We start from the raw sequence: 14,437 nt of genomic DNA on the forward strand, positions 1-14,437 counted from the left end.
AACCGGTTGCAATTAGGGGAATGCCCGACAGTTAGAGTCAACCTACTACTGTCTTGGTCGAGAAGAATGAACGGCCTGTCCAGGAGAAGAGATTAGTGGGGACCAGACGATCTGTTCACAACTCATATGGATCCACTCAGTGGGGCCTCCCTGGCTATAGGTGCAATTAGCAGGCGTTCAACACACTAGTCGACTTGAGAATGAACGGCCCTGCTCAATGAGGGGGAGCGGGGGCGGGAACGAGGGGGATGACAACCATGAGACGCTCAAGGGCGGTGTGAAGCAGACAACAGAGAGATTCAATTTGTATCACCTGTACTTCGCTGCAGCTGCCCAGTGTTAATGAGCAGCTGCGTGTGATTAGAGTTTGTTGAGGCGCGAGATTATTAGCAAAGCAAAGCAACGAAAACGAACGCGAATTGCAGCAAAAGAGTGTGTTCAATTGTAGCAGCTATCTAGGTGCTCTAGCAAAGCAAGAGAAGGGGTCGTTCGTGGGCGGTCTGGGCGCCAGGCACGTGACTACGCCCACGTACTTGAAACTTCGGCAGATGCCTCAACAGAGTTCACCAGAGCTGTAGTTGTTGCACTGAACCAAACTGCTTGCCTTGTCTCCACAGGTACATAACGGTACGGCTGCGCACTGTGCCAGACGCGCACTTCGCATGGCACCGGCAACTGTCGTTCCAGTGGGCTGATGTCCTGAAATGGTCGCTCCGAACCTGCTGCAGATGCGACAAACCTTCCGCTAGACTCCCTTACAATCAATGCCCAAGTCCAGACATGGTCAGGTATGGCAGCTTTTACCGAAAAGTTCTTCGGCGACCACGTAAAGCCGCTCCTATACCCATTTTTGAACTAGCTCCCTATAGGGAAAGTTATCAGAGTACTAAAACTGTGCAACTTGTGCTCTGGTTTTGCAACCACACATAGAATACGAACAGATTACCAAGAAGAGACCCATGAAATTTGATTTTGGTCTAGTTCCATTTAGATTGCGTAATAGGTAAAGCTAGATCGATTATAGTGGGAAATTCCTGGTGTATCCGCTCAGTTGCCACGAAAATTTGTCCAGGAACGAACGAAAATGTCCAGGAATACTGAGCATGATTGCAGATGCAAGCTGAGGAGACGGTCGTCCTTGAACAAAATCCGCCTCTTATGGAGATGATAGAACATCAAATCCACAATCCGGCTCTCCTGCAGCTCATCCTTCTGAGTAGACTGTAGAGTGTCTAGCTCAAGAACCGGCTTCAGTATCACGTTTATTGAGTTTAGTAGATCATCAACCTCCCATTCCTTTTCGATCGCTCTTCGATAGTAGTCGAACGCGATGTCCTGCAAATCCTGCGGCAAGCCAAGGTATTCCGCCAGCTGATAGACAGCGGCTCTTCGTTCTAGGTGTCCTCTATCGTCTTGTCGGTTATTAGTCTCCTTCCCCACATGACTGGTATATGCAGGAGCATTAAGGAAGCAATCACCTGGCTGATTCACAAGAGGGCAAGGTTTTAGTGTGTAGCTCTGGCAGTATAGCAGCTCTATCACTCTCCAAGCTGTGTGGACGTTGCCGCTTTCCAAGTTATGTGAGAGTTGTATCTCTGGGATTTCGGTCTTCTGCGGACGAACGGCGAGCCATTGGCGATAATATCGACTTCCGGCCGCAATTATCGTATTATGTACCGGTATTCTGACGTTGCCCACAACGATCACAGCATCTGTCTGCTCCTTTGGACCGTTTTCTCCCCATTTCTGTTTCCAATTATTATGCCTTTTGAGCTTGAAGAACCCGGTGGGAGCCATAAGATAGAGGAAAGCCGATGCGAAGCATAGAGATTGCAACAAGTTATGTATGAGATAGCATGTCATATATAAGATAATCTGTACTTGAACGCCATCGTAGCACGCGCGTTCGGCCGCTGGCTATTGCGGTGTAGGTCCGTGGAGTGTGGTCTAGAAAGTCTTGTTATTGACCTTGACAGTTCAATAAGATTGATATAGTGCATTGAGTTGATCATCTGATAATGGGACCCCGAACACCATTGACAGTTAATAGTATCTTTTCTTCGTTGCAGCAATTTATTGATCAACAGCTCCGACATATCAGCCTATCGCGTCTTCTGAAGTGTCCTTAAAGCATTTCGGCTGCGTTCTTGATGATAAGCTTGGTGGGGCTCCGGTCGATTACCAAGACACTAACATGCATAGTGTTTATCTCATCGCTGCTTGAAATATATGTACCTTTCTCCACATTATGTCGCAACTGGGAGCAAGAGTCTTGTGCCTGGACTGAAACGTTGCAGCCGGCTCAATCAATTCAGGAGAATGCCGACTAGAATAGTGTCACATGCATATCTTCATGATAATAATATTATTATCATGATTATTTTCAACTGCAAACAGCTCAGAGAGCTAAACCGTAGTACGAGAAGTGCAGGAGCTATGTCTGAAGGCACTGCCATGTTCTTGTAGTCCGAAGATACTGTTCTATTCTCTGATGACTACACAGTTGTTTAGGTGCAACATTCTCAGGATTCCCAAGACATGGATCAAAGCAAAGGTCGAAGCACAGACGAAGCAATAAATTATGATCATGGAAATTCTCTATAAGATACAAGGCAATCATGATAACGCGTACATTCTTTTCCCGCAGCCTACCCCATAAGTGCTGGACAGTTGGTAGGGTATCAGTTGTGATGGTGCGCATTCATTGTATCACGTGATGGTAAATTTGTTTGCTTTGTTTGTCTTGCTCCACGCGCTCGCATGTTCGCTTAACTCAGTGTTATCGCGTGTTTGCCTTTACTCCGTACACTTCTTCCTTTCCCTCCTCATGTTAGTTATATTCGTTTAGTAGCGCCAACACCATTGGGTTTTTTGATCGGCTATCACACCAGTTATACAGATTACTTTGTTCCCTCCTGCTATGTATACAGGAAGTTCTTATCTTAGGTTGACGTTGTGAGCTCTGGAAATAACTATGAAGGATAGAGAAACGCTAAGGAACGGGGCGGGTGAGGAAGTATTGATCCATTGTGTCCTTCCCATACACTATGATGCACTCACGCTCATGGCTTGCGATTGGTCAATGAGCTTACCGAGAAGGAGGTTGGAATTATCTGGGAATACAAATGTGAAAAGGAAGAATCGAATCATCGATAAATCTTCGGATTTCAAAAGCACGGTTCATCGACGCCTGCCATATTCGGAGTCGGCACCCTAAGTTATTAGTAAGAGTCCACGATGACACACGCCTTCATGGTTTCGCTAAACTATAGCTCTCAGGACTGGCGAGCTTGCTAGGGCCTTGGCTTAGCGCCTCAGCCAGTTCGGATATTTCGATAGGACGATCCAGGATAGGTCAAAATGTTGTCTGATCTCTCCAGTGCTCCTGACCCACCCAGCGACTCAACGAGCTATCTTCGCTGTAAGCTTTGGAATGCCACTCTAATATTTGGCGTAGACTCACTGTCGATATCAAGCTATCATTCCCCTCTTTATCCCCGGAGACCTCCCACCACATGCCTCCTCCAAGCTTCTTGTCAATGATGTATTCTGCCTTGCGTCTGATTATGTCCGGGTTGTCGTAACTGACCATTACCTGGTCTTGCGAGCTATATTCATAACTTGCTCCAATATCCTCTAAGACCGTCACGTTATCTCCACTGAGAGGGAGTGACTTATAATCGTATACACCTTTCTCCCAATCGCCCGCAGGGGTGCTGTTGAAAGCTTGGCCAGGCCCACTTGTATTTGCAAAGCCCCGCCCATATAGTGGTAAACCGAGAACAATCTTTCTAGAAGATATATTAGCACTTATATAGCTTTCAACGGCTTGATTGGTGTTGAACGGAGTGGACGCAGGTCTGTCCATGGATGCATAAAGGTTGGCCATGTGACCACTTTCGGAGTCCCAGCTGCCCGTATAGTCTTAGCTCATCAAGTTCCAGAAATCAATATAGGCATCCATCTCTGTCTTTTTAAGAATATCGTACTTTGAGGGCCCTATACCAGGTTCAATGTCCTAGGCATCTGTCATGAAGAATGGTGAATCTCATACCAGCTGGTGCCGCAACTGTGAGAAGAAAATGTCTTTCCAACGAGTGTAGGTCACTATAACGGTCAAGCTCCTAAGCAACGTGCTATTATTAGTAGCTTAACCCAGCAGTTGCCTTGATAATTACCTCTCGCACTTGCTTCAGAAGCAATACCATGTTTCCTGCATCGGCATCATTGGTGGGATACTGGAAGAGATTTCGTAAGCTTGTGTCGAACCATGATTCTTGTGAACACATGCCTCCCAGTCTATATCCAGTCCATCGAAGCCCCAATCTGCCATGAGCTTGACGGCTGAGGCTGCAAATGTTTCCCTTCCAGAATCCGTAGCAGCCATAACACTGAAGGAGCCTGACTGCGAGTATGTGTAACCCCCGATTGATAGAGATACCTTAAGGTTTCGGTGGTTCTTTTTGAGTTCGAACAACTTTTGTACACAGCCGTGTACATCCTCGTTTTCTGCTCGTTTTGCACTCTCGCCTGCCGATGGCCAGCGCTTCTCTACGTCCGCCCAGGTGTCTGAGGCAAAAACAGTGCCATTCGGCCTAACGTTCGCAAATGAATATAGAACATGAGTCAGGTTTTCAGCAGGCAGCTGCCATGGATAATATTTTCGCGCGTAGATATCCTTTTCCTGATCAGCTGTGCACGCCAAAGAGCTGAGTAGCAAACGACTCACCCAGTTAGCGTAATATGCCACAGACCTGTAGCCATCTATTGATTCTTGATCAGCAGATCGAGTCCGGTGGTGATGATGGTAGGTAGGATGCCTATGTGCAGCAGTCCAGCCGATGATGAGAAAAACGACGGCCAATACATCAATCTTATGCAGTATCATAGTTAGGATCCAGGACAAATGGAGCTCGAAATGTCTAAAGTTTGCTAACGCTCAGTTACGGTATTGATCTTGGACTTGAATACTTGAACAACAGCAACGAAAAGCGCACTGGAATGATCGCAGAACATGAGCATAGAAACAGTAGAATAGAGGAATATAAGTAATCCACACTGTGGTACACTTCACAGGAAGCTGCATTTTCAGGCGCCCCTCCGTAAAACGGTGTCTCTCAACGAAAAGGGGTCCAGTAAATCATGTCTCGCCGATCACATCAACCATCGATGTGCTGTGATATTCCTCTAGTTGAAAATCGCCCACAATCTGTTCGTTTCCTGTTTCGACTGCGTACAGACCCTCCACGGTCTCCATAATTCTGTCGATGAGTCAATGTTTGTCCATCGTTTCTTGAGATGATCATACTTCAGCAATGTAGGGCTCGCTATATAAGGGCGTCTGTAACGGGAACCTTGGGTCCCACTGAATTGTTACATGGATGAAGAAGGAATGAAGCGTATTGCCCAGGTGAGGTGCTAGGATTATGGCCGCTCCTAATGGGAGGTCGTCCCCACTCGTCACCACGAGCGCTGCATATGTCCTTGTGTACAGCGGTAGTCCAGAATTCTATACCAGTGTCTCGTCTCATGAAAAATGACCCTGCTGCAAATTCGCCCTGATTGGACTATATGACCGAGAGTAGTGCTCTTTCGAACAGTCTCTGTATCTGATGATACTGTACAGTCATCTGCGAAATGAGCCTGCCCCCCGGACACTGTTTTGTTGTTTAAGAAACCCTTGGTTGCCGGCTTACTAAACAATGTTTCTTGTAATGATTGGCTTAACAGAGTATATACTTAATATAATTGGCTTAGCATTCGCGCCAAGGACTCTTTAAACTAAATGAGAAGTATCTTGCTGGGCAAGCTGATTTCGCAGCTCACTGTATACTATCAGGCTGGTTTTCCACCTAGCACAGAAGAAATATACTACAACAATGGCAACCCAAGGTCCAGCGATAATCCTCAGTGACAGTATATCCGCACTACAAGTAATCACAAATCTATGGAACAAATCAAGCCAGTAGATCACCTAGGCTATTCATCAGTCAGCTGCAGAGCTAAAAATATAAGAAATTCCGCTGCAATTACAATGGATCCTGGGACACTGCAGTAGCCCTGAAAATGAAATAGTAGAATCTCTGGCCAAGGAAGCAGTGGGGGCGGAAAAGAAACACCCATTCCCCACCTTCTATCGCGGGAGAAGACTTTCATCCGCAACAAAATCAAAAGTGAATGGGAACAAGAATGGAAGACCTCTAAAAATGGAGGGCACCCCTGGCGCATAGATCGGGCCCTGACCACTCATGGCTCGCCACCTATGCTAAGCAACATGGCTTCCGAGATAACGAGCAGTGCGAATGTAGAGCGACAGAAACCGTGGTCCATGTATTAATTAACTACCTGCGGCTGAGTGCCCTACAGCAAGAACAGCAGCAGAAAATCAGAGACGTGTTTAACAATATTTCAGATATACTAGGAGAAGCAGGCCAAGATAAGAAAGGTAAGTTGGAAGATGCCACACAGAACAGTAGCATCCTAGGGGCAGTACTGGATTTTGCAGAGGCGTTGTAGAGATTTCGAAGTCACACACCACGAGGGCGGCAGAGCAGAACACCAGGCAACGGCCAACACAGACCTTGACGAGGCTCCAAGTTCATCAGGAAAGTAATAGTCTACAGTTAATGGATGTACATAGTGAGTAGATAGTGGTTCCCTGCATATCCCCTTAAGGCGAGGGACCAGCGTATGAATAATCATCATCATCATCATCATTGTAACAAAGGTCCGGAATAACCGTCCTAAAAAGCTTAGCGTAAATCTAATTAGGGTTTCTGAAACAAAAGAAGATTATAAACATTTGCGCCATTTTTGGAACCAGGTATGTACGCAAGGAAGTGGATTCCCATGTGAAGATATATTATTGGTAAGATTGACAGTTATATGATTTACCGGACAGGCAAGCTACTCTTATATAAATTCTCAGAGGACTTTGGCAACGGCGAGGAAGCGGCAGGAATAAGACTCAAGAAACGCAATCCGTGGTTATCGGGCTGCGCAGCTTAGACTGCGCTTGCAAGAATCATATCTCGGTTGCCGGAGGGGCAAGGAATATATGTGTCGTGACGCTATACGCTCCCAACAGTCCCAATGAGTTTGCCTGTAAAAGTTGTCACAGCCTCGCTGCGATAGTCAGTTCAAAATGGCATATTAGAATTGGGCTGTAGTTAGTGGCATTGCTTCCACAATTATGCCAGTGTATGTTTATAAGTATTTATAGCTTTTACAACATATATCAAGAATAGCTCCCAGAAACTGCAGGAGACACGACTGGAAGAGGAAATTTACCAGCTAATTATAGATCTATCATATAACCAAGTTAACAAAATCTCTATTAGTTATTTAATCTTCAGGAATATTACAGTACTTTTCCGTCACTAGTCCGAGAAACTGGCGAAGGCTCTCATAAATCAAGAATATCTTATAATAAAGTATGCCAGTGAAAAGATTTAAATCTCAAGTAATTATCTAAGATTGATAGAAGATTATATAATTAAGATCTATATATAGAAAGTTCAGAGGCTTAAAAGATCGCATAATCCTGGTTATTTTCAGGATATAAATAAATAACTTAAACTTTTTACAATAACTGAATATCTGATAAAAATTTATTAATTTTATACTGATTAAAAAGAAGCAGTCCCTGATCATACATATTTACAAGAATCTAGTAAACAGGCTTAAGAAATTTATTACTATAGTCTTTCTCTTTTAGTTAGATAGTACAACTATAGTCCTATATTATACAAAGATTTAGTACTAGTAAAGTCAGAAATCTGAATTAGCCTGCAGAAGTATACTGAAAGATCTTAAATACAGACTATATTATAGTATAACCACTGTCAGATAATCTTCTATTAATTATAAAGTAATAAATATCTTCATGGATATGATAAAAGATAGCAGAAAGCTATAAGAAACAGCAAATTTAATATTCTTTTTATACTTTATAACTGATTTATCACTCTTGTTCCTTATATAACAAAGTAAATTATTATATATTATAATCTAACTCTCGCCAGACTTCCAGAAGCTCTTTGATTATAAGATTATTCTATACCAGTATCTTATTAATAAACTAACTTTCTAGCTTATCCCACGGTGTATATAGCTGGGATAAAGTCTGAGTCTCCAGCTTTTATATATTTTAAATAATTTCCTATAAAGGACTTTCTTTTTATAATAGCTTGTTCTATACTTTCTAATATCTGTAATATTATAAGTCTTGAAGTGCTTAAAGTAAATACAAGCTCTAAAAAATATTATATATCTAGATAAAGACCTACTAAATCATATTAAGTGATATTATAAATATACTGTGTGGAGGTATACTATAATTTACTTTAAACAGAATTATAAATATTACAGATTATCTCTAGTCTAGCCTATGTATCCTGTTGTATGCTAGATAATATATTATCAGTAATAATATAAATAAATCTAGTAGAGACTGACTTTTTTAAGTTATATTTATCTTATACTAGTTTATCTTTGGATAAATAAAGACTAAGTAATACTGTAGCCTGGTAATCTACAGAAAATTTCAAATCCATGCTCCGTGAATACTACTAGTTAAGAAAAATTAGACAGCTTTCTATTCATTACTTAAAAACTGATAAGATTAGTTTCTTATAATAACTCTCGCAATCAATGACAGTAATCTTATTATACTTATTAAAAAAGATGGCAGCTTCTACATCAGATAATACAGTTATAGAAAGCTATTAATATATAATACTTTAATTACTCAGTTCGAGAATCTGCGTATCTATATTAATAATAACTTTAATTAGAGAATATTACTGGCTGATAAGATTAAGCAGCTATTTTATTTAAAATTAAAAGTTTATTATATTCTCTGTTATAATACAGTGCCTGTTTTCCTCTTAGAGTAAAAGACTCAGGACTAATATATTAATATAAAAGAGCTGCAGTAGATTCCACTATAGTATAAATTATAAAAAAAGAAATTAGTTATTATTTATCCTGCTAAAATCTATAATAAATAATTAATCAAGCTTTAATAGCAGATCTTATACTAAAATATATAATTTATAAAAAAATTTTTTGGCCTCCTTCAGAAACATAACCCTGGAAAGATAAAAGTTAATAAAATCTTTTTAATATTATAGATAAAAATATAAAATCTTTATAAAAGTTAAGATATCTTCTAGATTAATACTAATAAATACTTGGAATTATAAAATCAGAGTAAATCTAGTTCTACAGATCTAGTTCTAATACTCAGCTTCAGGATTATTTTTCTTATCTAATAATATAAAATAAATCTAAACTTACTCAGGATTAAGACTATAATAATAATAACTTAGATATATCAGAATAATTATAATATCCGGATAATTAAACTTAGTATACTCAGATAGAATTCTTTTTATACAGAATAGAACTGTTATTATATATTAACTCAGATAAAGACTATAATTTATAAGCTATCTTTTTCTAACCAGAATAAATCTGAGAATATTATAGACTAAAAGATCTTACAGAACTAGTAACTTCCGCAGAGTAATTTCCTGTCTAAAAATATCTTAAATAAAGTGAGACTCCTACAGTATCAGATAAATAAAATAAATAAAATTTAGTATCTGTTAACGGATCCAGCGGCTTTAAAAATATAATAATAATCTAATTAGCCTATACTTATTAATAACTAAAAGAATTATATTTATTAAAGTATCTGCTTTATCTATTCTAAGAAATTAAATAATTAAATATCAGATACCATAATATTTAATATTTATACCAGATAAATCCTGATTATGGAGTTCTGTTACTTACTATTCTATTAATAAAAGTAAATTTTATATAATTTATTATTACTTATTATACCTGTCCAGGGACTGCTGGTTCTTAATAATATATATTAATTAAAACTTCAGGTCAAGGATCTTATTACTCTTGTTAATAAAATTACAGTAATTATCTTATAATTATATTTTTAATTTAATTACTTTCTGAGCTAATTTTAGTATCTGTTCTATCAGATCTAGTTCAACTAATTAAAAAAATAATATATATTCTGGCAGCGTAATCAAGACTTTCTGATACTTCTAATACTATTTATATATTTTTTATAGATTTTTTAGTATTTTCTTATCCAGAGGCATATCTCTGGAGAAAAAAATATAATATATTAGATGATTTAAAATGCGGCCCAGTATTTATATAAATAATATTAGATTCTATTAAAAAAAAAGCTTCAAGATAATAATTTATAATATTATAGAATTATTTATTAAATTTAATATAATTATTAAAGTAATCACAGTAGTCTTTCCCTTATTTATATTTAACTGTGAGACAGTATTGCCAGGCTGGTCAAGATATATTATATACTATATAATTTCAGCTTATTAGATACAAATAATAATATTATTTTTAATTTTAAGGAGAATTTCCATTTGGGCCGCCGCCGCCGTTTCCGGCCGCGCCCCCGTTCGGGTTTAGCCCTCGTCGCCGCCCCGCCGCATCCGGTTTAGCGTGTCCCAATGCGGTTTGGTGGCCCGCGCTATGCCCGAGAAGGTACTGCCGCCGTCCACCGCCCCGTCTTCTGACCCTCCGGACTATATAAGGGTCGGGTGCGTCGCTCGACGACAACTGCTCGTTCCTCCCCTCATAGCACTGCCCCTGTTTCGCCCGTCCTGCACGATGGAACGGCCATCTCCGACCTCCCGGCTGAACTGCACAGCCTTTCCAGCCCGGGCTGAAAATTCGGACCATCACACGACCTGCCGTCTCCACTGATGGGCATGAATGTAATTCGCTGACTCGCTGTTGTGAGCTGCGAACCCATCTTTTTGGCGCTCAGCGCGCGCGCTATTTGTGTTGGGTATGGGCATTCTAGGCTTGGAGGCAAGGAACGTTGCTGCCTAAAGGATGGAGGAGGTGGTGGAGGAGGAGAAGAAGGTTTCATCCATCTGGCGGAATCAATTTCACCAGGCTGTATACACCGCGGCGACGACCCTTCACCCCCACTCCGTCTGACTTCCACCACTGTCTCCTTTGCTCCATGTGAACTTCCAAGGTCGGCTGGCGGAGGATGGCCTGGGGGGAAGAAGCCCCCCATCCCACCTCAAGGCCTAGATTCCCTCTAGCGTGCCATTCGGGTGGCCGTTCCAGGATCTCATGATGCGCCTCGACAAGGCCGCCTTATCAAGGCCAATCAAAAAAATGCCTCAATTGCTCCTGCCCATCCCGACTTTGCCTCGTACGGTGACGGAAGCACACAAGAAGGGGGGCTCCTTTCTGCTGATCATTCCCCTCCAACGGACAACCGATCAATGTCCGACGGCGATGACACGTCCAACTTCACCGTCACTGCCTTGACAGCATCTACTGGTCGATAACACACGGCACAGCCCCGACGGTGGGTCATTGGGTTCCCAAACTGGGAGATCCGTGCGGCCTGCATTTCCTGAGGTGTTGTTAGACGGGCTTATTGGCGGCAAGGAGCCCAACACTCGTTCAGATTTGCTAGGCTAATTGGGACTGCATCGGAGTCGGAGAGGCAATCTACGAGTTTCCGGGCTGTTCCGCTGGCCGCCTGGCCGTCTCAAATCTTGGAGGTTGGATGCTGAACTGCTATGCTATAAAGCTGGCCTTATCCATGTCTACGCAGAAAACTGTGTGAGCCATTGTCTTTTTTTCTTTTTTTAACCACTTCAAATTCTTTCTCGGAGACTCTCCCGGGTCCATCTTCCCATCTCTCCACGATGACCCAGCCAGCACCACGAAGGGCTCTGGTAGATCTGGACAATATCGAGTTCTACCGGCCGCAGCCCTCGAAATTACTGCAGCCGGAGCCGGCTCTTTCTGTCCAGCCTATAAGCCCATGCCTTTCTTTCCTCCCAGGTACGGCTGTCGGCACCACCCTCCCTCGCGGCGACGGTACTCCACTTTTTGACCGTCCTCATGAGAAGGATTCTCCATGCAGCCTTGCGCGGCTGAATTCATTTGATGTCGAGTTGTCCAAGTTCGCGAAAGCAGCATCACAGGTGACATTTTCAGCCATGGACAGCCAGCGCACGCACGGAGAAACCAGCAGCGAGGCTTTTGATGCCTCCATATTCTGTGAGTCAGCGCTTTTAGGTGTTGGTATTTCGCTTTAAGTCATTTGACTTACGTTCAGCCTGCAGCCCTAACTTCGTGTCTCTCCAGCCCCAGACAAAGGACCGATGCCCCCGACCCCTTCGTAACTACGACGGCGCGTGAAAGGAGTGAAATCCCTACAGGTCTTAATGGTCATTTGTGCACTCCATCTCCGGACCTACAGGAGCAGGATCATTCCTTAGGTAAGGGCATCCCATACGCACACCTGATTTGTGCAACGATCTGATTTGTTTTCGCAGACATACAGCCTTCCACCTCTGACGAGTCTAGCGTAATCAATCGGAGCTGTTCGAGTCCCCCGAACGACAATCATGACATGAATTTTCGCAGCACCCCATCACGCAATGTGCCTTACAATGAGAGTACTGACAAGCCTATTGGGGGACAAGAAAATAATCAGAACGTTTTGGGCGATGTCCCGCAGCAGTTGAAGCAGCACGTGCCAAGACCAGCTGTCAGTGACGGGGAACAACTTCCGAACGATCGACGGTCGCCTTCAACTGCGGTGATTGAATCCAGCGCAGAGGACCAACTCTGTTTAGAGTCAGATCAGTCTCGTTCGGCGGGGTCCGAGGAAGCATTCAATCGAAAATTAGCAGAAGTTGCCCCTAATCTAGATCTTCCATCCGCGATCACAAAGCCGCCTCGGCGAAAGGCCTTTGAAGTTGCCCAGACACGAATCGTGGAACCAAAAAACCAGCGACCCCGCGACTGCCAACCGGGCCTTGATGCTATACCTGCCCGCCGTCCCAACTGCTCCGACACGGAAGAGAGCCCGCGTCTTGCTAAGAGACGCAAGCGTGCAATTAGGCCTGCGAAGAAAGTGGCCAACCATGCATATTCTGGACGTTCAGGGAACCCGCTACGTGGCACAGCATCTGCGCGGTCTGCAGAGCCTTGCAGCAGCCAAGATATCTTTGGGCATGCCATCCTCACTATCGAAACCCGCGCGTCCGGAACCTCGTACTTCTTCTCTTTCGAGCCAAATTCCCTAAATAAACCAGAGGCACCGCCGTTTCGGTTCTCCCTTGACGAGGAGCCGCATCGTCTTGCGGACGCTTCGTCCACCCAAGAGCCCAGAAACGTTGGAAGGTCTAGGGAGGGTAGGCCTTCCTCCAGGAATCATATTCCCACTAAGGTCCCATGCAACACCATCGACGAGCGAGAATGGGAAGTGGAACGTATCTCAGCTTCACGATTATCTAGAGGAAAGCTACAATATCAGGTTCAGTGGAAAGGATGTGATCCTGATCTCACCTGGTATCCAGCACGTGGATTTAAGGGCGCTCCGTATAAGATCCAGAACTTTCATGGAATGTTCTCAGATCAACCCGGCCCCCCCAGGAGGTTGGCAGAATGGCTGGAAGCTTGGGAGGCAGGGCAAGAACTTGAAGATGTCCCAGATGATGACCTGCCAGAGTGACTGGAACCATCAAATACAACGAAGAGCAGTCCATGCTATCCAGATTTGGTTGTCACTTCACTGTATTGTACCCAAATACTACAGCAACGCGTCTTCCCCAGCCGGACTCCAACGACGCGAAATCCAATTTGCGATCTGACAAGGGCTCGGTGGTGGATGGAAAACTTGAATTGATTCTCCGAGCCAACAAGAATGCTGCAGATGCGGGTATGAAAGCTGCAGCTGCTGAGGACAGCTATAAGATCTGGGCCAAAATCCTCATTAATCCCGAAAATCTAGATAAGAACCAGACTGCGGAGGATCTTTCTTATATTCTTCAAGGAAACAGACTAAAACAGTTAAATGTTAGTATAGCTTTATCACTTTTGACTACTTGCCACCGTCGCTGTCCTGTCAATGAACTAGTCACTCAGCTCGACTCAAAACGTACCTTGCAAAAGTGGAAAGGAGGGATTCTGGGATAGCTATATGTATATGAATACAATTTGAAGTCCATTAGCTCTCCATGGCATAGTCTGATTGGGAATGTGCATGATTTGCTATGCCCTGCTTTTTAAACAGTCAGAGCTTCTGCGTATTACGGTAGTATAGTTGTAATTTTCTTTCCTTGTATGAAATTCTCTCAGTTATGTCTTTGCGCCATGAAAATCCTAGTTTAAGACGACGGGAGTTACAGGATACGGGTAACTTTTCTCCGAAATAGGGAACTGTTTGGGTGCATAGACTGCAATTCTCCAATCATTGAAAGTCTGTTTTGTGTGGCAGCCCTCCGAAGGCGTCCACCTGCAGTCAACTGTCGGAACCACGCAAGCGAAAGCCGCAAATATTGGATGGCCAGCTATCTAAGTGGGTTCGAGGTCCTATGTCCGGCTCAAAGATACG

General features: G+C 43.1%; 3 protein-coding genes across 3 annotated transcripts; 2 read left to right on the plus strand and 1 right to left on the minus strand.

Annotated features, from left to right (window-relative positions):
* Positions 1–1,047: 1,047 nt before the first annotated feature.
* On the minus strand, positions 1,048–1,797 carry AKAW2_30029A (uncharacterized protein; the record flags this gene model as incomplete). Its single annotated transcript, XM_041686497.1, has 1 exon — positions 1,048–1,797. One exon carries the CDS (start codon positions 1,795–1,797, stop codon positions 1,048–1,050), a length of 750 nt encoding a protein of 249 aa, XP_041540476.1.
* A 1,563-nt stretch (positions 1,798–3,360) lies between these two features.
* Positions 3,361–3,640, plus strand: AKAW2_30030S (uncharacterized protein; the record flags this gene model as incomplete). Its single annotated transcript, XM_041686498.1, has 2 exons — positions 3,361–3,421; positions 3,477–3,640. The coding sequence occupies 2 exons, from the start codon at positions 3,361–3,363 to the stop codon at positions 3,638–3,640; spliced, it is 225 nt and encodes a 74-aa protein (XP_041540477.1).
* A 9,947-nt stretch (positions 3,641–13,587) lies between these two features.
* On the plus strand, positions 13,588–14,019 carry AKAW2_30031S (uncharacterized protein; the record flags this gene model as incomplete). The annotated part of the gene is made up of 1 exon (XM_041686499.1): positions 13,588–14,019. The coding sequence occupies one exon, from the start codon at positions 13,588–13,590 to the stop codon at positions 14,017–14,019; it is 432 nt and encodes a 143-aa protein (XP_041540478.1).
* Positions 14,020–14,437: the final 418 nt, after the last annotated feature.

This window comes from Aspergillus luchuensis, chromosome 3 (assembly GCF_016861625.1).
Source record: "Aspergillus luchuensis IFO 4308 DNA, chromosome 3, nearly complete sequence".
Classification (NCBI taxonomy): Eukaryota; Fungi; Ascomycota; class Eurotiomycetes; order Eurotiales; family Aspergillaceae; genus Aspergillus; species Aspergillus luchuensis.